The 25,803-nt window shown below is 46.9% G+C and overlaps 1 protein-coding gene across 9 annotated transcripts in view; it reads right to left on the bottom strand.

The window, feature by feature from the left end:
* Nucleotides 1-2,753: 2,753 nt before the first annotated feature.
* LRP8 (LDL receptor related protein 8) overlaps nt 2,754-25,803 on the bottom strand; it is a 79,466-nt gene continuing 56,416 nt past the window's right edge. For 5 of the 9 annotated variants that reach the window (XM_041772400.1, XM_041772401.1, XM_041772402.1 and 2 more), the window contains 10 exons: nt 24,331-24,558; nt 21,204-21,322; nt 20,812-20,951; nt 19,262-19,403; nt 17,883-18,035; nt 16,819-17,043; nt 14,814-14,882; nt 10,869-11,041; nt 9,642-9,818; nt 2,754-7,360 (listed from right to left, as the gene is read on the bottom strand). In XM_041772400.1, the coding sequence (XP_041628334.1) occupies nt 7,322-7,360; nt 9,642-9,818; nt 10,869-11,041; nt 14,814-14,882; nt 16,819-17,043; nt 17,883-18,035; nt 19,262-19,403; nt 20,812-20,951; nt 21,204-21,322; nt 24,331-24,558 (1,465 nt within the window). In that variant the 3' untranslated portion in view covers nt 2,754-7,321. The remainder of the gene's footprint in view (nt 7,361-9,641; nt 9,819-10,868; nt 11,042-14,813; nt 14,883-16,818; nt 17,044-17,882; nt 18,036-19,261; nt 19,404-20,811; nt 20,952-21,203; nt 21,323-24,330; nt 24,559-25,803) is intronic. The other 4 variants (XM_041772404.1, XM_041772405.1, XM_041772409.1 and 1 more) reach the window with 2 other exon arrangements.

Here is a 25,803-nt window from a genome sequence, read left to right as displayed (position 1 = left end):
CCTTGTCCTTTGAGGCCAAATTGGTTGACCTCTGTGAAGTCTTTCCGGCTGTGGAAAATTTTCCTCCTTGAGTAGGCAAAGGACAGTCAAAATCCTAATGATTAGGAAACTGCATTAGCTCGTGGAAGTTCCAGCGAGAGCAGGGAATTGTGAAATCAGGTCTAGAGACCGTGCTAAGATGGCATCATTCTGGGGGCCTGACCACTGTGATTGTATACTGTTCTTCATTGAGGTCAGTGGCCTCTTGATTCTCATTCCCAGTCTTAGCATTACTCCTTTTCTTCCCCCCAAAAATAACTGGTGGAGAGTGGGTGTGAAGAGGGAAAATCACTGGAAGCTTGTGTTAAAATAATCCTTGTGCGATTTGATTCGCTATGATCGAAGGTGTGAACTAACCTTCCACACCGCAGTCATCAGTCCCTTCCTCTCCTAGGATCAGTGAATCTCGAGGTTCACTCAAGTTTATCTTTAAAATGAGGGACGCCTGGGTGGCTCAGTGGTTGAGTGTCTGCCTGCCTTTGGCTCAGGGCATGATCCCAGAGTCCCCAGATTGAGTCCCACATTGGGCTCCCTGCATGGAGCCTGCTTCTCCCTCTGCCTGTGTCTCTGCCTCTCTCTCTCTGTGTCTCTCATAAATAAAGTCTTTAAAAATAATAATAAAAAATAAAATGAGAAAAATAATGTTATACATCTGGCAGGACTGTTGTAAGAATAGAAAACAAAATCTTGGAAATTGGAAAAATACTTTGCCAACTGTAAATTGCTATAAAACTATAGGGTGTTTTATTTAAACACACACACACACACACACACACACACACACACTGGGGGACACCTGACTGGCTCAGTTGGTTGAGCATTAGACTCTTGATTTTGGCTCAGGTCATGATCTTGGGGTCCTGGGATCAAACCCTATGTTGGGCCCTCTCCCTCCTCCCAAGCAGGGAGTCCACTTGGGATTCCCTCTCTCTCCCTTTCCTGCTGCCCCTCCCCCTCTAATAAATGAATAAATCTTTAAAAAAAGAAAGCATGGGATATGGGTGGTAACAAGGGAATTGTATGAAAAAGAGAAGGGAACCATGAGGTATTAAGCACCTAATAAATGTGAATCCATTTACAAATGCTTATTCTTTGAATCCTCACAACAGTCTTGAGGTGGTAATTGCAATTAAGTATATAGATTCATCAGGTAATTACCACAAAGTTATTTTCCAAGAGTGAACTTATAAAAATTATACTGTAACTGTTGAATCTGGGCATCTGCAGATGTGGCAAATATCAAATGTTTTGAGAAAACTTAAAGGAACTGGACACCAGTCAGACTGGATCCAGGTTTGGGGGCATGAGACAACATGGTATAGCTGAAAGAACATGGTCTGTGCACTGATTGTTCTGTGCTGGGAATAATACAATGGTGAACAAGACAGACCTTTATAGAACTTGGAAAAAAAAAAAACTTGCAGAGGAAGCAGTTAAGGAGCATACAAGCAATTATAATGTAGAAGCAATGGTTACAAATAGAGGAAGCACAGACTACTATGGAAGCACATGGGATGGCTCCTAATCCAATCTAGGGGCCTAAGGGAAGTCTTCCTGAAGGAAACGTTCCAGATAGAGGGCCCTGAACTGTGTGGTTGGAATACAGAATGAAGTTGTGAATATAGTAATGAAGTTGGAGAAGGGACAGAAGCCAAATGGCTTACAAGCCATATTAAACTAGAATATGGGCCAAAACTCAAAGGTATTGGATTTTAACGCAAGGGAAACAGATGAAGAACTTTAAGCAGGACAATAGAAAGGCTGGTGGTGACGTGACCTCTTGCCTTCTAGAAAAAAAAATCACTCTAGCTGCAATATTGGTAGCAAGTTGCTAATAATGATGATCACACAAGATAATGGTAATGGAGATGATAAACATGGATGGATTTGTAAGGGGTGGGCAAAGGAGATTAAGATGTGGCCGGAGAGGTAAGGAAAAACCAGGAATATGGTGTCACGTGCGCCAAAATAAGAGTACTCTAAGGTGTGCCAATGGTGTTAGATACTGTTTCCAGGTCAAGGAAGAGAAAGACTGAAACTGTAAGATTTGTAATCAAGGGATACCTGGAGTGGCTCAGGGGTTTAGTGCCGCCTTCGGCCCAGGGCGTGATCCTGGAGACCCAGGATCGAGTCCTGCGTCAGTCTCCCTGCCTGGAGCCTGCTTCTCCCTCTGCTCGTGTCTCTGCCTCTCTCTCTGCATCTCTCTGTGTCTGTCATGGATAAAGAAAAAATAAAATCTTAAAAAAAAATTGTAATCAAGGAAGTCCCAAGGGACCTTGGTGAAAGTAGCCTCGGAGGCAGAGAAGTAGAGGTGAGGCAGAAGTACTGGTATGCAAATAGGCAGAATTTGTTATGGAAGCAGAAATTACCCAACCCTGCGGGTTAGGTCTAAGAGAATGGAGGATTTGTGGAGGAACAGTCCTACGCAATATCAAGGACAAGCAAAAAAAGACGGAGAGGCAGAGGACAAACTAGGCACAGAACACCCCATGTGCTACATGTACTTTGGGGTTACTAAATGTAACTGTGTGACTTGGGGTAGTTCCTTCACCCATTTCCTCATCTATAAAACGGCAATGATAATATCGATAGTATTTATCGATTGTTGAAGGCTAAAATAATTTAAGTTGAATACTGGGTATACACAGTAGGGACTCAACCAGTGATGGTCCACCCCCACCCACCCCCTTAAAGCATCACAATGAAACACTTTCAGATTTTAAAAAATGAATTTAATCTCTCTCTAGAAACAGTGCACTGATTTTACAAATGTTCACATTTGGTTTTTCGTTCACCAAGATGATGTCAGTACAGCTAGTGAGATGCAGCACACCACCCTTTGCTTCTGGAACAGAAACCAGACTGCACAGGGCACTGAGTACAGAAGCTAATGAAACTCGGAATGACAAGACAAAAAGAGCAGAAACTGTTAGTGTGACCCAACATTCTAACATGCCTGTTACATCAAATATGGTCCTTTGAGGGTGGGGAGTGGGGAAGACAAACAAGGAAAATTCATTTGGGTACAATGTGATGGAGTCTGCAAACCAGTACTTCACCCCCAAATTAACAACAGCTGTATAGAACAAAATGCTATTTTAAAACACATGGTTTTGTACAGGTATGTTTTCTCTTGTAGTTTTTGTAAAAAAGTATCAAAACCTTCATGTCTTTAAATATATATATACATATACAGGTGGCTTCTTTAAAATTACTTTTTATAGCACAAAGTGTTTGCAAATGCAGAGGGTTTCTGCTGATTCTTGACTATGCACATGGTGCATAGCCAGAATGAACAGTTCCTGATTTCTTATATTAACTGAAAATTTGAAGCTGTAATTCCTCCACCTCTAAGTTCTCTGTATCCTGAAAATCCCCAATACCCTAAAAATACACTGTGAGAAGACTCCGATACTTTATCTTCATGCATTGATGGGAAATGAAGTTATTTACTCTGAATGTTTAATTGCTAACTCATTTATATTCTGTTAAATAATGAGCATGGCTGGAGTCAGGGAGAGGAGTGAGGCTCACATTCCTGTGCTCTCTCCTGACTCCCACCGGCACCTGACTAGACAGTGCTTGGGGTTCCCTGTGCAGATTACACATCTCCCAAATTTCATTTTCTCAATGTTGAGAAAATCTCAGAGACTCTTGACAACATGGAGTACTTCTGTGAAAATTCCATTACCCTTATATTCAAAAAAGGGTCAACTCAAACATATGAAACGCAGTCACTATTTCCCTTTGGCCACTGGAAAGCTTGAGGCTAAAGACTGCCATGTCTGCAAAGTGCTGGCGACGCATCCTGATGAACTTTCCATGATGCACGTGGTGCCTCGTAAATGACTAAGGAACGTTTGCATAATTGAATCAGAAATTAAACATAAGTGTTCTATAAAGTGCTTACATTGAACCTGTCTTTCCATCCAGCCTCATTTCTTGCTAAGTCCCCCGTGAGCCTTTTGCTCATTACAATGAATTACATGCCGTTCCTGAAGGCCCCCATGCTGTTTCATGCATGTGTGTCTCCTCTGACACCCCTATTTAGTTTTTAAGACTTAGCATAAGGTCACTTCTACAATGCCTTCCTTGACCCCATTCCTCATCCCCTTATGTAGAAATGACCTCTCTCACTTGTGCCTTAATAATACTCTGAAAAGAATCTCTTCCTTTTTTGTTTCCACATGTCTTCCTCTATTGTTACTGTGAACTCCATAAGGACAGAAAACACTTGAGTGACTTGTAAATCTACAGCGCCTGGCACTTAGTTGGTACCTAGCAAATGGTTTCAGTGAATGAATATACTGCCATCATGGAGAAGATTAGAGGGATCACAGTACTTATTGCCATAAATTTAACTCTGATCTCATCTTGAGGGTAAAGGTTACCTCAACCTATTTTATAAGTAGTCATGTTATCAAGAGTAAATAAATAAAATTTTAGTTTTCTGTTTCTGGAAGGCTATTTCTACCAGTGTCTTCATAATTCCACTGGAAAGATAGGCCATAAGATAGGTAGCAGGTTTCATACAATGTTCAGACAGTCCGAAGTAGTCACCTGAAAAAGGAAAAGGAGGAAAAGGTCTGGGACCAGTCTCTTTCAGACGGAGGGGAAAAAAAAAAGTCTGATAAATCTTCTACCCTCCTGGCATTATCTGTAGGTTTCCTTCCAGCTCTACAGTCCAAGGACTCTATGATCTGTTATTGGCTATAGGTGCATGATAGCACAGGGGCAAAAGGCAACAGAAATGTAATAGTACCTCAAAATGAAGTTCAGAAGCCTCCAAGATTACAGAGGGAGGATGGACCTAACCACCTCAGATTTCATCTTATTGACTACCATCTGACATGTGGATACTCTGCAATTTGTCTTCTGCAGGTTGCTTTCATAGCCACCTCTTCCAAACTGCAGTTGTAACATATTCAGGAAACGTGGATGTCTTTGAGAAAGTTGTGTTTCATCATCATTTTGAGATCTCAGGCTGAACCATCCTGACTCCATTCATTCTTTTTTTTTTTTCTTTTTTTTTTTTTTCTGTGAAGGCCAGGATCTGACTGAAAGTTTAGAAACTACACATTAGTCACTGTTCTCATTTCCCCAGGAAATTCTATTTCTTTGGAGGTGGGTCATAGAAAAAGTTGCTTGTGTCACGTAAATCTCAAAATTTTTTTGTCATTTTTCTTCAGTCAAAAATAATTTTACTTTCCATTCTTGAAAGAATAGTAGCAAGTGATTAAGCTCCATAGGAGTTGGCCACCTGTTCTTAAAATCCTATTTGGTATTGGTCTCTAGGTCAGTTGCCTCTCAACGAATGTTTCGGGACAATCGACACATGCGTATCATGAGGAAAATTGCTTGTTTATGCAAAGCATAGGGCCGAGGCTCCAGAACACGTTGTTTTCTCAGAAGTTAGGAGACCATGAGTGACGTGGAGAAAGGTCCTAGGAGCAAGGTTACAGAACTCCCAAATGCCCGCCTGGAAATTTGAAGGGTATCAAGCTGGTGAGATATCCAAGCTTCATTGAGTTGGGGGGGCCCCAAAGGCAGAGGGGTGTCAGAGTTTGTTCACATGTCTTGTCCCTGGCTGTCTGGCGGGCGTGAAGTGGCACAACAGCAGAGTTAGGAAAAGATCAGGTCTTGGATGAGAGCCGCTGGGGACAGACTTCCTTCTGGGACTGTAGGATTACGTTTTCAATGGTAGACCCCACAGAGAGAAAAGAGCGCTTCTCCCACCTCTCCCAAGGCCCAGGAAAAACAAAGAAAAGTGTCCATAATGAAAAAAAAATCTATACATATACCCAGAGTTTTTCCTTTTATTTACAAAGTAGTAAACCAAATCCCTGTGTGAACACATGTACCCAGTATTCTATAGTGTTGTGTATACCATTTCCCCCTCGTAGGACATCAAGTTTGGCCACTTTTTCTGACCTAAGCCAAAAACCAGTCTCATCTATATGAACACACGATGGTAGCAAACCTATGTTGTTTCCCTCACTTACAGGAAATGGGAGAGAGTAAGGGAAAGGGAGAAACAGAGTTGTAACAGAACCTACTCCACTGTCCTTATCCTCACCCACAGCATATCTCAGAGGTTCAGTGCCTGAGCCAGTCTCTACAGGAAACCTGAGCTGTTCTAGAAATGTCTGCACTTAGCTCTCTACGAGTAAGGACGGCACCCTAGGAGGGCTTCAGAGAAGACGAAATGAATCCAACCCAAGCATCCTGAAGGAAACGGAAGTTACTTGAAATGCTGAACTTTAAAACAAGGAGCGGCCAAGGTTCAGGCATATTCTCACAGGAGCTCATGAGAACTTCTGGCACTGGTTCAAGTCTGTGCCCTGGCTTCAGCCACAGAAGAGAAAGCCCAAGTGGGAGCCACAGCAGCCATGGGGGAACTGAAAGGCTTTTCGTGACTGACGGGGGTCCTAGGAATTGCCAGAGGTGGGAAAGATCTGCCTCTTCCACTACATGTTTACACAAACCATGGCATCCGTTTTTTTTGAGCCAAATTGCCAAAGGCTTCTCTGAAAACTACAGATATCCCTCTGTGGACTGTTTTCCAATGCATTTATCTGTATGGATTTGAACAGCCACAGGTGCACCTCTTCTCTACAGACCTCTCTCTCTCTCATACATACACATATAAACGTAAATGCACACAGAGTCTGCATGGTGGGCCACTCATACCAAAAATAAATACTCTCATGTCTCTAAATTATTTATAGAACTAATCTTATTTTTGAAATATGTTAATAAATAATCTAAGTGGGAGGAGGGGGTTGAAGTGTTTTCTTCTTTTTTTCACTTATGTTGATGGATAGCCACAAAGCATAATCATTTTATATACCAAAAAAAAAAAAAAAAAATCAAATCCAAACTCCAAAACCTAAAAAGCCCCCCCAAAACAAAATACCCTCTTGTAAATATATTTTTAAAATGATGAGTAAGCTACTGTACCACCAGCCCCATTTGGTTATGTACATCATGTTAGTCACTTCGCAGTAGCCATTCCATGAAATCCTCATGGGTAGTGCAACCAGTTAAAAAGTGTATAAAACATTATACATATAAAAACTCTCACATCCTTTGGATGTTTGCAGTTCATCATAACTTTGTGGTTACCGTTCCGCAACATAAATTAAAAAGAAATTACACACATACACGCTCACTCACTCACACAGACCCACGTACAGAAACCCCTTCACCCAGGCATACACCATCCAGAGAGTGTAGTGCATGGGACTGAATTCCATGAGGCACGAAGGGAGTGGTCCCATCCTCAGGGCAGTCCATCATCTTCAAGGCTTAATGCCACTCGCTGGGGAGACAGAGCAAAGAGATCACCATTAGATCCACAGGAACTGAGTACCCACAAGGCAGCAAACATTCCATTACTTTACAGGCATTAGCTCACATCATCTTCATACTACCCCAAGAGACAGGTTTGTCTTACTTATTTTACAGATGAGGACACGGAGACTCGATGAGCTTTAACAGCATTTGTCCTGGATCACATAGCAAGTGGGTGAACTTAAATTTGAACCCAGGTCTGTGTGAATGCAGAGCTGTAGCTTTCTTCATCACTCCCTTCTGCCTTGATGTAAAGCAGTGCTTAGAGATCTCAACTTTCCGAGTCCTTTTCCTTATAGGATTTTAGGTTTGTTCAACATCAGTGGGTCAGCTCTGGCAAATGTTTCACCCAGGCCATTAGCTGCTTGCCTCCAGCTTGTGAATCACAATTAGGAAGGAAATCTGCCCCATTTCTCCTAACTGATTATACAGGAACAGAAGGCAATACAGGTCAATTAAATTCAATTTGTCTTTCCCTCAACCCTACTTTCCAGTCATTAGATGCTAGACTTCCTCTGACTGTTAGTGGGCTGAGCCCATTAACCCCTGAGCTGGTCTATTCCATTGGGACAGTGGATTTGACTTCTTTTTTACACCCACATGAAATCTGTTTAAGTATTCTGAGGTTCCCTGACCCTCGTAGACTCAGTGAGTTCTATACAGACAACCTGTGAAATCTGCAGACAGTGTCTGTGTTCCCTTCCTTTCCTTCTGAGTATTTTCTCCTCCAGGCTACACATCTAGCTTTCCCTAGCTGGGTCTGATGTAACCCTGTGTCCCACTCTTCCATTTCCTGAATACATTCCTTTGGGCAGACCCCAGTGTTTCAATATCTTTCTTGTAGCTAAGTGAATTTGGGCTCACCACTTCACGTCTCTGAGCCTTGGCTTTACCCTCTGTCAGATGGGAGTAGTAACAGGTCCTACCACATAGAATTGTTGAGAAACCAAATGAGATTATCTCTATAGAGTACTTAATACAGTAACACACATGGGGACCAGAGTATTCTAGATCAACCTGATAGTATAATAAAATAGAATCAGACTAACATTTCCCATCTGTGGAATTGTGCCTACAGACAATAAAAAGTGACCCCACTGCCTTTCAAGTCATCTTTGGGTTACTGGTGGTTTTGCATGAATGCCATGGCCTTGCTCTACTAGCATAGGCACTTGAGACTCTCTTCTTCCAGTCCAGTTACCCTCCCGCTCTCTCCAAGACAGATCTCTAGGCCAAAGGCAGGTCTCGGAAGTGATGCTGGCACTACCTGACAACAGGTTGCTGAGGACACCAGTTCTTGGAGCTCCCAGGCTATTCACCCCATGATGTAAGTGGAAAGAGCACAGACTTTTGTGTACAAACACACTAGAGTTTTTATCCTGCTTCTGCCACTTCTTAGCTGTGACCCCAGGCAAGTCATTCAAAGTCTCCAGTCTCAGTTTCCTCATCTGCAAAATGGGGCTAATCACATCAACTTTATAAAGCTGCTGTGAAGACCACACGAGGAAATATATGTAAAACACCAAGTACTGTCTGACACACAGGAGGTTCTCAGTAAATGTCGATTTCCTCCCTCTCCTGCTCTATTTCCCTGCAGCTGGCAGGAGCTGATTCCTCGGGCCTCAGATACATCAGAAATCGCTCCTCCAGAGTGGTAGTTTGCTCCCTGGGACACAATGCCACTTCACACGTACAGAGTGCTTTATGACTCACAAAGCTCTCGCACGTGTGCTGTCTCACCAGAACACTATGAATTTAGGAGGCAGATAGAATGGGGGTTATCATTCCCATTTTACAAATAGAAGTGAGCAGAGAGAAGTGACTAAGACCACAGCTATGGAGCAGTGAAAAGACCGGGAGCCACCTCCTCAGGCTAAGCTCAGCGCTTCTTCCACTGTGCCCCCACCTAGTCGAACACTTGGTCAAGCACCTGTTTGCGTGATCGGCCGAGGCTGAAGTCTCAAGGCCATCTGCCAGCCCTCCTCACTCGCTTGACGTCATTTCCCATGTCTCCCCTTCATGAATAACGTGCTTCAGCACCAATGCAGTCTGCTCTGCCCCATACTCGATCATTTCTTCCATGCGCCATTTGCTTAGTCTACAATGAACTGATCTTTCCTCTTTGCCCCAACACCCAGCTTACAGTTTGCAGCCTTCCAGGACCAGAAAGCCTTCTAGGATTGGCTGCACTTGCCTAGGCTCAAGCCCTCACTCGCCAGCCCCTCAGACTCAAAGTGGCACTGCCCTACCTTGCACTTGACGACAGGCAGCTCGGAAAGAGGGTTCTTCGGGAGTTGGTGCGGCTGTGACCTTGGGTCCCCCGGCAAGACAAAAAGCTCCTTGAGGGCAGGGGCTGGGTCTTCCAGTTCTCTGGTCTCCCCAAGACAGGGCTCTGCCCACAGTGGGTGATCAAAGCTGCTGATTGCCTGACAGGGGGATGGACTGGATGACCTATGAGGTCACACTCAGCCCCCTGACTCTGCTACACCACCATGACATCTGCTCCAGACACTTTGCGGTCCTTGCTCCCCCAAGAAGCCAAGTCCTACTGTACCCCTCAACCTTTGCACAGGTTTCTTTCTGGAATATGCCATTTTCCTCCTTCTCTTGCTGAAAAACTATTAACCTTTCAAGGATTACAGTTCATTTGTCACCACCTCTGTGAGGCATTCCCTGCCTGATTTCCCAGACAGAATTAACAAAACTCCCTTGTAGATGCTCCCATAGCATTTGTTTGGCAAATATGTACTGGGAGCCAGCTATGCTGTGCGAGGCACCAGGGAGACAGATTAATTGAACAATCCTGCCCTCAAGGAGCTGATGGTCTTGTGGGGAGACCAATGAGCAAAAAGACAAGTGGACTACATTGTGGCAGGAGCTGTGATGGAGACAGGCTGTGGAAGAACAAAGGAACCAGGGAAAGCTTCCTGGAAGAGACTCCTGAGCTCCACCAGGGCACTACGCACACAGCTATACATAGTAAGTGACTCCCTCTCACCCCCACCAGCTCCTTGGAAGCAAGTACACTCCTTCCTTCCTTGTGAACATGCATATCTGGTGCCGTGCTTGGCTTGCTGCCAGCACACAGAGTTTGCTGAAACCAAAATATTTGAATTATGTGGCCACGGTTTGCATGGCCACAGTGATTCTTCCAGGCCAAAGATTCTGAAAACTTACTCAGCAGAAAGAAAGACCTTTGGCTTCCTTAGCCTAGGAAGAGCCCCTAGCTACAAGGTGGTCCTGACACACTTTTGCCCCAACCACCTGCCCCAGCATCCCTGTGTCCCGAGGGCCTAGAATAGTGCCTGGCACATGGTAGGTTCTTAATAAATGTTGGAAGGCAGGAAGGGAGGAAGGGAGGAAGAGAGGGAGAAAGAAAAGGAGGGAACAACAGAGGAAGGAAGAGAGGGAGGGAGGGAGGGACAGAGGGAGGAGGAAGGCAAACTTCCAGCAAGGGGTACTTAAGGGGTACTTACCGCAGGATAGACATGGCCAATCTGCGCAGTCCTCCCTATGTGGAGCTCATCTTCATCCTCTTCTTCCGTTGTTTTCCTGTACACTGGGTTGTCAAAATTCATGCTTTTGGTGTTCTTCCGCTTCCAGTTTCTCCAAATCAGGTAGCCGCTCATGCACAGCAGGGCTATTACCGCTAGCGAAAGGGACACACACACTGAGCTTCCAGGAGGCTCCAGCCCATTGCTCAAATGTCGGTGCATTTCTTGCCACCTCTCTAACTTCCCTTGTTCTTCAGGCTGTTCTCCCCATTATTCTTCTGCTGCTTGGAAGCCCTTCTCCTATCTCTTCCTCTATCACCTACTCATCTTTGAGGATCCAGCTCAAATGTGAAGTCTCCTCAACTTCTCCAGCAACAAAGAGTCAGCTGCCCCTCCTGAGTGTCCCCAGCACATGGTACTGCACTGCATATACGGGTACCCTGGCCTGGACCGAGCTCTTTGTGGGCAGGGACTGTGTCTTCCTCATCTCTCTGCCTAGCTCAGCAACATGTACTGAGTGAATGAGTTAATTTCTTCACCACACCTTTGTCCTAATGCAGCTGCTTCCTTGGAATGGAGGGTGGATGGGGGTGTGGGGGCGTTTCTTTCCAAAGCTAGGGCTCTGCAAAGAGAGGAGCATCTCTAGAAGGAGACACAGGCTCTGAGTTGGAATAGACAAATGTATTAATGAGCAAAGGAGGAAGTTCTCAAACACAGCTGGGCAAAGATGGGGCAAAGCAGCTTCATGAGATAATAGGCAATCACCATGAGCATTCAAGTGGAGGCTGGTGACAACTATCCAGGCTGCTAGAGAGGGAGTTTTTACTTTGGTAAGATTGTAATGGTCGATACCCTTTAAAGATAGGAATAAGGCAAGGATACCCGTTAGCACTGCTGCAATTTATTGTTTCAGAGATCTAGCTCTGCAGTAAGACAAGAAAAAGAACTGAAGAGGACACACAGGGGAAAGCAAGAAACCAAAGTGTTATTATTATCAGTTTTGTACGTTTAGAAAAATCTTGGAAAATCAGATAAAAAACTTAGAAATCACTTTAGGTTCATCAAAAATTAACATAAAAAGTCAATAGCTTTCTTACTAATCGCAATAACCAATTAGAAAATAGAATGGAAAAAAAAAAGAAAATAGAATGGAATAAGAACATATTTGTAGTAGTGCAACAAAAACTACAAAATATCTGGAATAACCTAATAAGAAATGCACAAGTCCTATATGATCTATACAATTTTACAGAAGGACATAAAAGAAGGCTCAAATAAGTTGCGAGATGTGTCTTGTTACTGGATGCAAAGCTTCTATATTGTAAAAACATGAATTCTCTCCATATCAACTTATATATCCAAAACGTAAGATTTCATCATGATTTTTATAGAATTAAGAGGATTCTAAAGTTCAGCTAGAAGAGAAGTTGAAAAAAAATAGCTAAGTTGTTCTCCCAGTATTCTATTAAAAAATAGTGTGAAGTTCTTCTTCTAGCAAATAGGAACAGATAGATAATTGGTGAAGAATGAACAGCCCAGAAGCAGATCAATGTGTGGGTAGGCATGGAGTTTATAATAAAGATGATTCACATCAGAGGGATGGATGATTTAATAATGGTCTTGGAAAAACAAGACAAAGAGGTCTGTAGGAAAAAAAATAGTTAAATCTCTACCTCACAGCATACTCTAAAATAAATTCCAAATGGATTACTGTCTAAATATAAAATAATATGGGGCACCGGACTGGCTCAATCGGTTGAGTGTCTGCCTTCAGCTCAGGTCATGGTCTTGGGATCCTGGGATTGAGCCCCACATTGGGCTCTCTGCTCAGCAGGGAGCCTGCCTCTCCCTCTCCTTCTGCATCACCCCCCAGCTGGCTTTCTCTGTCTCTCTCTCAAATAAATAAATAAAACATTTAAAATAAATAAATAAATAAATAAATAAATAAATAAATAAATAAAGTTTAATAGAAAAATATGCGGGGATATATTTTAATAATTTACAGTGAGGCAGACCTTCCTAAGTAAAACACAAAACCCAGAAATTCTAACACAAAAAAATGAACATATCTGACACTTGAAATTTTTAAATTCATGCATAGCAAAAGATACCACAAACATATTTAAAAATCAAGTGGGAGTATGGGAGAGAATATCTGTAATGTAGATTACAAAGGTTTAATGTTTGTTATGCACAAGTATTTCTAGAAATAAAAATAAGATCAAAAGCCAATAGAAAAACAAGACAAGACGGTGAATAAGCAATTCATTAAGGATGAAATATAAATGGCCATTAAGCTTGTGAAAAGATACTCTACCCCATAAGGAAATGCCAGGAAAAGAATACTATTCTTTCACCCCTCAGATGAGCAGAAATTAAAAATATTAATTATATCAGAGTGGGTTATATCAGGGAAACTGCACATACCAGCCATTCTGTAGAGGAGAGGATGGCAGGAAAGAGCTTGACTTATCTTTCACTAAACAATGTTCAAAGTATTTCCCACTCTCTCTACTCAAAATCAGCCCAGAATGGTCTAGCCATCATCTTGACTGTCAAAGCCTTTCACGGCCAATTCAAAGGGCACCTTCTGTACAAGTACCATTCCCTCTCTTCTGCAGGGCATCACGCTTCTATTGCAGCACATGGTAATACGCATTAACACCTCTCTCGGATCACTTACTATGAACAAGTCTGATTAAAGACTGAAAGCTCTTAAAGTCTTTCATCTTTTTCTTCCCTGGATCCCTGGCATTTGGCACAGTTTGCATAGCGCAAAACTTCTGAAAACATTCCTTCACTTGCTCACCACCATACTGGGGATTTCTGGGATAAATGGGCAAAGTCCTCATCCTTGAGAGGCTCATGGGCAAGGAAGGGAGATTAACCTATGAATGGGCGCCATTCGAAGACCCCACCAAGAGATGAGATGAGACTGGTGCAAGAGACGGGACATTCAGAGTACTATGTAGACAGTGGGGTGGGAGAGAGTAAATCAGCCTCCAGGGTTTTCTGCGGGGTTTAAGCAAATTTTATATTTTGGCCATAGTGAACTTCTCGTTACACACACACACATACACACACACACACAAACACACACACACACACACACACCCCGTGGTATTTCCCATTCCTGTCCTTTGCTTCCTGCTGTTTTCACTGCTTGGGTTGCTCTGGATTCTTCTTCACTTGGCTGCCTCAGTGTGAGTAATTTCCTATCATTTCTAGTAGTAAACCTTCCCTGCCCTCTTCCCCTCTCTTCTGATGCCAAGTTATGTACTTCCTCAGCACTTCCTCTGGACCACATATGGCTTGACTTTAGATTTCCCATGTCGTGATCAGTTTGTCTGTTACACGTATCTCTCCAACAAGACTCAACGTTCGGAGGACAGGAACCGTGTCTCATTCATTTTTAATCACCTTCTCTCCACTTATCACAGAATCTGGTACATCACAGCGCCTTGATAAATGTTTGTTGAAGACCAAACAGAATGAAAGCAAAGCAGCAGGATTTGCTAAAGGGATGGCAAGCAGCTCTCCTAATTAACTCGACAAATATTCTATTTGTCCTACCAGACACTGCCAGGAGCTGGGGAGAGTAGCGAGCAACAGAGGCACCAGGCCTGTGCCCGTGGAGCCTATAGTTTGCCATCAGGTGGGTGGCATGCAGAGTGTGAAGGCCAGGGAATAGGGATGCCCTGGGACGGCTGCCTGGGGCCAGGTCCCAAAGGGCCTTACATGCCAAGCTAAGAAACCAAACTGCAGTACCAGGGAGTGGGCAGGAAGGCTGCCAGGGCAAAAAAATCTCTGAGCTAGTTTCCTCGATGAGACAGGTCAGGGTGCTCATTGCCCTGTCCCCAGGGTGCTTCTCCCCAGGGCTTGAGTGCACTTTCTCTCTTCTCCCCAGTGACTTGGGGCCACACTCACCCATGGGCACAATGATCCCAATGACAGCAGCAGTGACTGTTGAGCCCATCTTGCCACCTTCGTTCCCATCTGCAAAACACAAATGTGCAGAATGATGCTCCATCACTGTGAGCCCAAGTCCTTGCTGGCCTCAAGCTGAAAAAACTCCCCAACTGCTTCTTGTCCCCATTCCAGAGAGATGATCCTGGCTCATGCCTAACAATTCAGTCTTCCCAGATCCTATCAAAACTGCCCTGAGGTGAACAGGACAGATGTCATCTTCATTTCACACATAGGGAAGCAGAGTCTTCCTGGGTTCTGGGGACTCACAGAGAAGCAGCAGAGCTAAGACCCAAAGCCGGGATTTGTGCCCCATGTCGCTCACCCTTCTCATGGGATCACAGTGCTAGGAAGCTGCGGGGTGTACTTGGCCAAGTGAACATTGTGGTCTCCATGCTGCTGATGGATCGAGGCAACTGCCTTTTCCAGCCAGGAGCTAGTGCTTGTCTCTATTGTTTGGATAGTCCATCTGTCCATCTGGATTCTCAGCTTATTTTCAACAATTTCAATAACTAAAATGGGATGCAATATAATGTAGTGGAATCAACAGCACAGGCTCCTGGGGTCAGACACCCTAGGTTCAAATCCCTACTCTCCGCCTCACTACTTGCATGGGCAAGTTACCCACCTCCTGGGGACACTGCAAAGGTCAAGTGAGACAATCCACATAGAATGCTTACTTTAGCCCAGTGCCTGGCACAGCCTTGCCTGGCTCAAAGGGGGTTGTTTCAAGGCCTAAGAAAAGTATACAAAAGCACATTCTACACTGGAAAGTGCTCAGCAAATGTACCATATTTTCAAAGTGTGTTGCACCATCCTTCCCAGTCTTACAACCATCTTTACAATAACATCTGTATAGCACTTTTTAGTTTAAAAAGCAGTTTTCCTGGATGCTCATGACAGCCCCCTGAGGCATGAAGAGGAGCTGCCAGTGACATTCACTCCAGGAGGGCAGGTGACTGCTGTGGCAATGGCCTGGATGCCGTCCTCACGGCATACCTGTTTCTCTGCATTACTCTCGGGAAACCTAAGTGGTAGGGGGAGCAAAAGGGGACACTGTGGCAGGGCAGCACCCCATTGCTCACGAGCACGCACTGGACAGCGAGAGTCAGGCCCAGAGCAGCAGGGAACCAGCGGGGAGACTCCATGCTCGGAGGCTCTGCCCCAGATGAGAGGACCCAGAGCTCATCCACGTGCCACCTGCCTCTCCAGACTTCGAGGCAAGTGCTCAGCTCTGGAAAGCCAGCTTCTGCAGGCAAGATAGGCCCGATGAGAAAAGTGCTGCCAAGCTGCTTGGTTTCTGGGCCACATGTGGGAAAAAATTTAAAAGGTGGTTTATCTTCTTAGGGGAAGTCCCCTTGGCAGGTGACTCAATTAAAAAGGTATCTGCTGGCTAATGAGACAGAACATTCCTAGCAGTGACAATTATTGCTCCCGATGATTTAATAAGTGCTGAGCTTAATTATTTTCATGCTGGGGTTTGGAAAGAGGGTCTAGCAGACCACAGTGATGGATATTACTATCTGGGAACCTGCAGAGGGGGCTAAGAACCGACACCAGAGCTTCTGAGGTCCGCAGATTAGAGGGACACCCTGCGACACACCCATCAGCACTGCGTGAACCCCGGCACAGGCCCAGCAGCTGTGTATGTGAGCACTTCTGTTTACACTGCCTCCTCAGTCTCTCCAGGCAATCTTGTGAAGCAGGTGGGGGAAGGGTAATTACCATTCCCTCTTGTAGGTGAAGAAACTGAGGCTCAGAGATGGGAAGTAGCTTCCCACAAGACCCTCTACAGGTTAGGGGCACCCGAGACCCCTGAATTATAGGAGGGCACCTCTACCTGCTTCCTCAGGGATTCTGCTCTGGTATGATCTCTTCTTCCACAAATCCACCCACCCCAGCCCCATCCTGGCTTCCCAAAGGCCCCCTCCCATGCCTTGGAAGAATGTAGAACTCAGTTCCTTACAGTGCTGGGAGTGGTTGCTGGTCCCAGGGCTTGGGGTAGATGGCTTAATGCTGGGAGTCCTGGGGACACTAACTGAGCTCGGGACCACAGCTGCCAGGCTTGGCGTCTCTGTGCTGTGGTTCTGGTAGGTGAGGCTGTGGACGGTGGTCCCAGGGGCTCTCGTGGTATCGGCTAGTGTCCTCGCTGTGGTAGGAGCTAACGTCGTGGTTGAGGTAGATTGAGGTGCTGTAGAGGAAATGCCACAGAGGTCACTCAGACAGAGTATTCTACCGCTTTATGCCTAACTTATTGCCTCTATGAATTATACTTATAAACTCCTCCTCATGGCTCAGCTCAAACGCCACTTTTGGGAAGGCTTCCCTAAACCTCCTGAATGGGCTCTGACTTTTCCTTTAGCTGAATCCCAAGCACTTTGTGTTTATACTGCACAGTGACTTGATTAAGACAAGTCATTGAAACAAGGCTATAGAATCAGGTGTGGGCAAGACCACCGTAAAGACTGGGAGAAGGGGAAATCAGATAAATCTAGAAGGATTTTACATGCATATTGTTACACACTGCTAGATTTAAATTCTCACTCCACTTTAAGTGACTGAACCTGGAAATCACAACAATCTCAAACAAAAGGTCTTGACTTTTGATCAAGACTAGACAGTGAGTATAAACTTATACGGTTGAAGTATGAACTATTAGTCTCAATCATATCACAAAAAGGCTTCTGTGTACTATGTTAAAGTGCTACTTGAGGAATAGGTAAGCTCGAGGTCACCTGCACAGAAACAATAACCAAAGCCATAGGGATCAAGGGTTCTTAATTTTAGTTCTTCAAGGGCTCCAGAAACCCCCTGAAACTGAATTTAAAATGTTGTATGTATACATGTGTTTCTCTTGGAAGTGAGAAGAGAAAGCCTGGGAAGGGCTGAGGGACACCAGCATTCCAGGAAGGTAAAGAAGGCGATAAGCATCCAGAACAGACAGACAAAAACCGGGAGCCTATGTCACCCCAGAAGCCAAGAGAGTAGATTTTAGCAGGAAGGGGGCAGACCCCTGGTAGGTCTGCATACCTCGGTAGCACCTCTTCATGTCTGGGCCCAGCCACATCGTGTCAGGACAGGCACACGTGTACTTGGGAGACAGGCTGGAGATCTGAGGAGCAGGAAGGCACAGGTACTCACAGCCTCCATTGGGCTGAGCACTGAGCTCACAGGCATCTGCAGCTAATGGCAGAGAGAGAGAGAGAGAGAGTGAGTTGGAGCAAAGATGAGACACCAAGTTGTCCTTCTCCCAAGGAGGGAGGCTCTTCTCACTCTGCTGGCTCAGACGGCTTCCTCCACCACTGTTACTGGTATCTGATGTTTTACCTCCCCCCCACCACTTTCTTTCCTTCCCTTTCCCTTTCCCTTTCCTTTCCTTCCTTTCCCTCCCTCTCTCTCTCTCTCTCTCTAAGATTTTATTTATTTATTCATGAAAGACACACACACAGAGAGAGAGAGAGAGGCAGAGACACAGGCAGAGGGAGAAGCAGGCTCCATGCAGGGAGCCCAACGCGGGACTCAATCCCCGGTCTCTAGGATCAGGCCTGGGCCGAAGGCAGGCACTAAACCGCTGAGCCACCCAGGGATTCCCCCCACCCCCCACCGCTTTCATTCAATCTGACGGCAGCTCTGAGAGGCGGCTGTATGCCCCAGAATCTCAGACAAAACACCCTTAGGCTCAAAAACCACAGATTGATCAGAGTTATAACTCCATAAATTTTACAGATGGAATTTACCCTGAGGTCTGCTGGGCTCCAAAGTCTATGTTTCCCCCTATGCCACATGCCACATCTCTTTCTTATTTAAATTTCTATATCTAGAATCAGGCACCAAGCTCATCTCCTTGCTCCCCTGTGCTTTCCCACCGGCACCCTGGCAGCCACAGCTGAGTGACAGGTAGACTCAGCACTAGATCCTGGTGGGAGAGGATGGGGCACCTCAGTAGCAGGATTCCCAGCTTCTGGTCCCAACCCACGAGCTGGACTGCTACAAGGCCCCGGGGTACATTCGCTGATACTGCTGCAAAATGAGCACACATAATAAATGAGAGGCGACGTGCTCCCTCGGGGCAGAAGGAGCTCTTGGGATCAGACAGACCTGAGCCTGGGTTTTAGCTCTGTCTGTTTACCTCCCTGAGCCAACTTTCCTTTACTTTCTCAAGGAGAAAAGTAATAACCGCTCTTTGTAGGCACAAAGAGGAGTCTATATGGCTTCTATCTCCAGCCTTATTTCACCAAGAGCTGAAGGAAATGAGATAAAACGTGTGACAGCAAAGCACTGTACCAACGAGAGGGGGCTGCAGCTAGATCCCTCAGGTGCTGGGACATTGCGTCACACCAACGTGTGCACAGCCTGACTAGTGCAGGGAGAGGACGTGGGCAGGGGACCTGGGGCCACGGAAGGCTCACCTTTGGGCTGCTTCAGCTCATGGAAGATGACAATGTCATGTGGGTTATTGAGGTTCTCAGCTAAGACGGAGATTTCCAGGCCGTTGAGCCGATTTGCACTGAAAATAGCCTCATTCTCCAGGTCTGTCCAGAACACCTTGTCCTGTGGGGTACAGAGGCAGAGGATGGGAGGCCTAGAGCCCACACCCATGACCTCAATCCGAGGGCTCAGCCCCAAACCATAGTCAGAGGAACTGCCTCAACATCTCTCCTGATCTCCCCTCATCCACAGATTCACAGGAAGGGGGGGGGGGCTCTCAGCCTCGAATCTGTGGCACAGACCCCGGTTTCCTTCTGTCACAGATGGTTATCTGTGGATTCTGTACTTTGGCCTGAAGCCTGCTCATTAACCCTGAGCTAAGCCTGCTTCCCCGAGTCCAGCAGAAACCTAGGGTTGGATCTCGCCAGTTGTTACCATTACTAGGCCTGGGACCGAGACTGGAAGGGAGGTATGAACCACAGAGGACTGTTCTCTGTTGGGCCCTCCTACAGCCTCTGGGTATACACATGTCTGCATCTAGTCCATACAGGCCCACAGGTACATCCGCGGGCAAACTCACAACTACAGGTTTAATCATGCAGCTTCGTGCACAGGTCTGAACACACACCCATGTGTTCATACACACACAGAAAAGCATACTTGTACCGAAATGACACTTAACCAAGTACTGGTATACATATTTACATATTCACAAGCACCAGCACATACAGAAATGCACACTTTATGTATACACATGCACACATACTTTACACGTACATGCCACGTATAGGCACAAGCACACACACGTGTCTGAACACACCTGTCTGTCGAAGCAGGGGCTGCACTTGGAGGTGGGGCTTTGCCCACAATTTCAGAGCAGTGCTGAGTGTGTCACTCCAAGCTAATATTGCCAATGCCCACCACAGACCACTGTCCCCTTGCTTTCCCTCCCCTTGGGGGCAGAGTGAGTACAGGGGAAGAGATAGATATGTTAGACCTTGGTTGGTCCTGGCTTCCTCCTTCCCCAAAGAGAAAGGTTGTTAGGGTCAGAACACAGGCACGGGAGGGTCTGGCCTCTCCTCCCTCTGAGGAGCTCCGTGAGGACCGAGCTGATGTCCGATTCGCTTCTACGACCTCACGCTCCAGCCAAGGTTAGTGGGAGTATGCTGAACTGAATAGCGTCTCTCAGGCTACTTTCAACAGGAGATTCTAAGGAAATATATGTTTCTTCTTCCCTCCCTCCCTTTATTGGATTCCTCCTGTACAGGGGGTACAGTGCCAGGTGCTAAAGGTACAGAGAGGAACACACGCAGTCCAGCAACTTACCTGTGAGAAGTGCTCTGAAAGGGGTCTTGGGAAGGAAGCACAAGACAACAGGCTGCAAAGCCTCGGTTTGCAGACATACAAGTCACCTGGCTTCCCTGTCCCTTTGTCTCCATTTGGACAAATCTCAGAGAGCCACCCTCTTTGAATGAGCCTTTCCTAGGCTTTGGCTTCCTGATTGGGCAGTGTCCCCCCTCCTGGGGCTCACCTCAAACACAGCTATCCCAAAAGGGTGGCTCAGGAAGTCAGGGGAGGAAATTAGCATCTTCCTGTTGCCTCCGCTGAGGTCGATGCTGGAGAGCTGGTGAAGCTTGGAGTCTACCCAGTACAAGCGCTGGTTCAGCAAATCTTGGGGAGGAACACAGGAATAGGGCATCAGGTCTTGAGTTCAGGACCTCAACCAGGATCTCTGCTCCCCTGTGCCCACTTCCCTACCCACATATCCAGGCCAGGCCTCACATAGAGGCCAGCCTGAGCAACCATCCACAAATACAGGCACCGGCACTGTAAGGGGATCTAAAACAGGAGCCATGGAGCTCCAGATGATAGTCAGGACCAGGTCGCGGAACAGGCCCCCAACCTAGGGAAGGCAGGGCTCACCCAGGGTGATTCCATTGGGCCATTCAATGTTGTCTGATACCAGTGTTTGCCGGTCCACACCGTTGAGCCCAGACTTCTCGATCTTGGCTTGATACCCCCAGTCAGACCAATACATGAACCTAATAAAAGAAGAACTCAATTGGGCTTTTTGTCCGCACCCAGGGTGTGGGTGGTCTGGGTCACAGGGCTCAATGACCCGTTGAATGTTGAATATTATACTCAGTAGGGACTGGGAGGGCCTCTGAAATCCATTGGAACCATCAAATCTAAGAGTTAGCAGGTGCGTTAGCTTCCCCTCATCTGAGAGCCTGGGGAAGCCGGGACCCCAAGAGTCCCCCCAGCCTCAGCTGAATAGCCTCTGAGCCCCTCTCTCCCACTCTGGCAGCTTTAATCAGAGCCCTAGAGGCCAGAGCAGGAAAGGCCCCCGTCAACCCTCTTTTACTCTCCTGGTCTACAGAGGAGAAAGTGGCCTGCTTACCCAGGATCATACAGCAAGAACTCAGCCCAGGGTTTCTCTCTCGTCTTTCTTAAATATTTATTGAGTACCTACTATGTGCCAGGCACTGAGCTAAAAGGTTTCACCTCATGTACTGAGAATGTAGCATCCCTGGTCCATTAATCCCATTCCCTATAGAGCAGGCAAATGAACTCTCAGAAACCGAAATAAGTAGTCACTCTCTAGTGTTTAAACTTCATGGTGGCTTCTCCTATTGCCCTTAAAATAAAATTACAAATCGTTCCCATGGCTGACAAAGCTCTGCCTGCCCAGGCCTCTGGTGGCCCCTTTGGTTGTCTCTCCTGCACCACTCTACCCTTCCAAACCCCACGCGTGCCCCAGGGGGCTCCAGGGCACCAAGCCTTTGTCAGACAGAGCTTTGTCTTCACAGAGCCTCAGGTCACCACCATCCCAGGGCAACCTCCCAGTGTGAATGTCTCTGCAGTACAGGATCCTACTCTGTAAGTAGGTGTGCCCTGTTACTGGCCCTTGCCTTCCTAGCATTCATACAATCAGTTATTTATATGTGCATTTGTAGAGTTTGGTGTATTTTACCATCTATTTTCCCCACTAGTCTAAGCTCCACCGGGGGCAGGCTCATCTGTCTTGTTCCCCATTGTATACCTGGCAAGTAGCTCATGTGTGACACAGAGATGCTGATTTAATATTAATTGGACAATGTATGTTCTCATTCGAGCCTTACAATAGCCCCAGGACAGTGTAATTATTAGCCCCATTTTATAGATGAGTAAATTGTGGCTCAAGGAGTTGACTTTCCTCAGATCTCACTGTTACTACGTAGTGAAGCAGCCAGCCTTCAAATTTAAATACAAAGTCAAGCTGAGGGGGATGCCTGGGTGGCTCAGCGGTTGGGGGCCTGCCTTCGGCCCAGGGCAAGATCCTGGGATCCAGGATTAAGTCCTGCATCAGGCTCCATGTGGGGAGCCTGCTTCTCCTTCTGCCTGTATCTCTGCCTCTCTGTCTCTCTCATGAATAAATAAATCTTTAAAATAAGAAAAAAAAAAAACCCAAAGTCAAGCTGAATGGTGGGCTTAACTCTCCCCAAAACTGCCTCTGCTGAAACCTAGTGTCAAGCCAAGGCTGACTTGGAGCTGGGGAGCTGAGTAGTTGCATTGGCTACCCTCTGTTAGCCACTTTGGAGCCACTCTCGACCCATTCTGTTCCGCACACCAAAACACTGACCCTGGCCAGCTGCGTTCAGCAAATGTTTGAGCAGGAGGGAGAGGCTGAGGTCAGGATGTTGGTTCCAGGCTCCTCTCTACAAAGCTGCCTCTGGCTGGCTGCTACTCTGAAGATGACCACCTTTCCTTCCTGACCCGGGTACGCCTACACTGTTAGGGACAGAGCATTAGACCTCACCCACTCCTCTGTAACTAGTCCCTTCGTCAGACCCTCCTCAAATGATCTTTTTTTTTTTAAAAAAAAAAAAGATTTTATTTATTTATTCATAGAGACAGAGAGAGAGAGGCAGAGGGAGAAGCAGGCATCACAGAGATGACGTGGGACTCCATCCAGGGTCCCCAGGATCATGCCCTGGGCTGCAGGCGGTGCTAAACCGCTGCACCACCGGGCCTGCCCTCCTCAAATGATCTTAACTTGGGTGTGCGGTGGGTTTCCCGCTCGGACTAGGACTTCAGATGGCCTGGGTATAACCATGTGTAGGGGGACACAGGGAGCAGGGCGGAAGTGGGGGTTAAGTGAGCCAACTCAGCACCATTGGGGGCCTGGCCCTGGGCTGGATGTACCTAGGCATGATCATTAAAGCACAGCTGTCACAGTCACCACCCAAGGCCTCACACATTCAGGGGCCACCCTGCCCCCAGCAGCCCTCACTGGAAGAAGAGGGGTTTCCTATCCCTATTTCACAACTAAAGAAACAATAATAGGAAGAAGCTGGTGATCCTGACACACTTAATATGACTTTCTGGGATATCCCTGCTGAGGAAGGGAGGGAGGAGGCCTGCTCTGTTCAGAGTCCCTACCCCCAAAATGGAGGTGTGGCCAGAGCAGGGCAGCCTGGATGGTGAGAGGCCCAGAGACTGTGGGCACAGGGGTGGGGAGCCTGCAGCACAGCAGACCTAGTGATCTTGGTCCTCAGGTCTTACTGGTGTCTTGCAGGGCAACATGCTTGATGTGACTCCAGAGGCCAACGGAGACAGTCAAAGTTAGGCAGATTTGGGAATATGAGGGAAAAAAAATAATCCTAAACATTCTCTATGGGCAGAACTACATTGAAATGAAACGGCCCCTATAAGAAGTAATGAGCTCCGTGTTTCTGGGAGTGTGGGAGCAGCCACCAGATGCCCACCTGCAGCAGACGGCGGCCCAAGGAAAGGTTTCCTGCCCCAGGTGCTTCCACTAGGAATCTCTAGAGCCCGACTCTGCTCTTAGATGCACTGATCCTATAACATGATGAATGAGCAGCAGAGTCCAGGAGAACCCTGGTGACTATACCCAAAGAAGGGTTAACAATCTGGGGGGGCCCACACGGTCTGTCTTGGGCTACCTCAGTGGCCCGGGGCCTTCCGAAGTCCTCAGATAGCTCTGATGACAGACACCTGGGGCCTGAGTGCCTACAGTGAGAATGTGAAGTTTGGGTCAGACACTCACCCTCTCAGGGGGTCGACCGCGATGGCCCGGGGCTCACTGAGGTCACGGCTGAAGAGAGTGCATCGGCGAGAGCCATCCATCGTGGCCACGGAGATGGTCTTGTTGCCCGAGTCCGTCCAGTAGATGTGCTTATGGACCCAGTCCACCGCCAGGCCCTCTGGAGAGTGCAGCTGCTCATCCACGAGGACCTCCTGCTCTGCTGGGTCGCTGGCCTTGTCCATGTAGGCACTAAGAGCAACCAGAGCTGGCCATGGGTCCATCTGGAGCTGCCTGGGAACCCTTTCCCCCTCTCTCCTCTCTAGGATATGGCCGCGGATTTTGGAGGAACTTGACTAGTTTCTATCCCACACATTCCCTGGGCAACCCGGGGTTGGCCTGAATCAGCCACGGCCTCTAGCCTGGAGGAGCCCATTTTAGTGGGGACAGAAATTACTAGCCAGGTAATCACAGCACAATGTGGTTACAGAAAGCATCAGATACTACAGCAGCCGAGAAGGGAAAACCCCAGTATCCTGGAAGACTGGAGAAGGCTCCGTAATGAGTCCTGAAAGACTGGTCATGAGGAGCACAAGGGACAGAAAGCAGAAGGGACAGCACATGCAAGTGCCCAGAAGTATATATTCTGGAATCCTGAGGTACTGGGCAGGGGCAAGTGCAGGCAGGGGCCGCACCCTGGCAGGCTCTGCAGGATGTGCTAAGCAGCCAGATTTTACTCTGGAGGGAGTAACCGGACAGGTAAGAGGACATGGTCGGACAGGTATGTGGGATCATGGGCACTGATATGCTAGAGGGGAGGGAGTGAAGACAGGGAGATGGACCAGGGGCCATGACAGCATCCGGGTGAGAGATGAAGGGAGTCTGTGCCAGCAAGAACAGAAGAAGGGGCTGAGAACACAGCAGGCACTAGCTGCTTCTACGAGTGAGTGTAAACTGAGTATGTCTGTGCGTTCAGGGTGTGCCATGCGTCTAGTTGTCAGTGAGTACCACCCTATAGATCTGCCTCCATCCTTCCATCCCTCCCTCCCTCCGTCCCTCCATCCATCCCATTGTTCTTTCAACAGTCTACACTGTGCTTGGTCATTGGCAGTCCTGCCAGGTGGATTTCAGGACACAGAAAGGATGTAACATCAAAACAGGTGCCTGGACATGCAGGGAGGCAGGCTTGTGGCATTTGAGAAAAACCTATGAGAGGACCTCCTCGTGTGTGTGAGGGGCCTGTGGAGAGCCAAAGTCCACCGACTATGGCATCAGACAAAGTAAGGGCTGGACTGGAGGTAGTGCCATCCAGAAAGAGTTCCCTGACACCCCAGATTGGGTAAGAGGCCCCCTCTGTCCTTTACCCTCAGGATCAACATAATGAACATCACTATGTCAGGAGTGCAATCCTCCAGGCAGGACCACATTCAAGTCATCTTGGACTGAGTCATCCTGAGTCATCCCCAGGATCCCATACACAGCTATGTGAGCTGCTCT

Source organism: Vulpes lagopus, chromosome 10, assembly GCF_018345385.1.
Source record: "Vulpes lagopus strain Blue_001 chromosome 10, ASM1834538v1, whole genome shotgun sequence".
Taxonomy (NCBI): domain Eukaryota; kingdom Metazoa; phylum Chordata; class Mammalia; order Carnivora; family Canidae; genus Vulpes; species Vulpes lagopus.
This window is presented reverse-complemented; position numbering and strand designations above follow the sequence as displayed.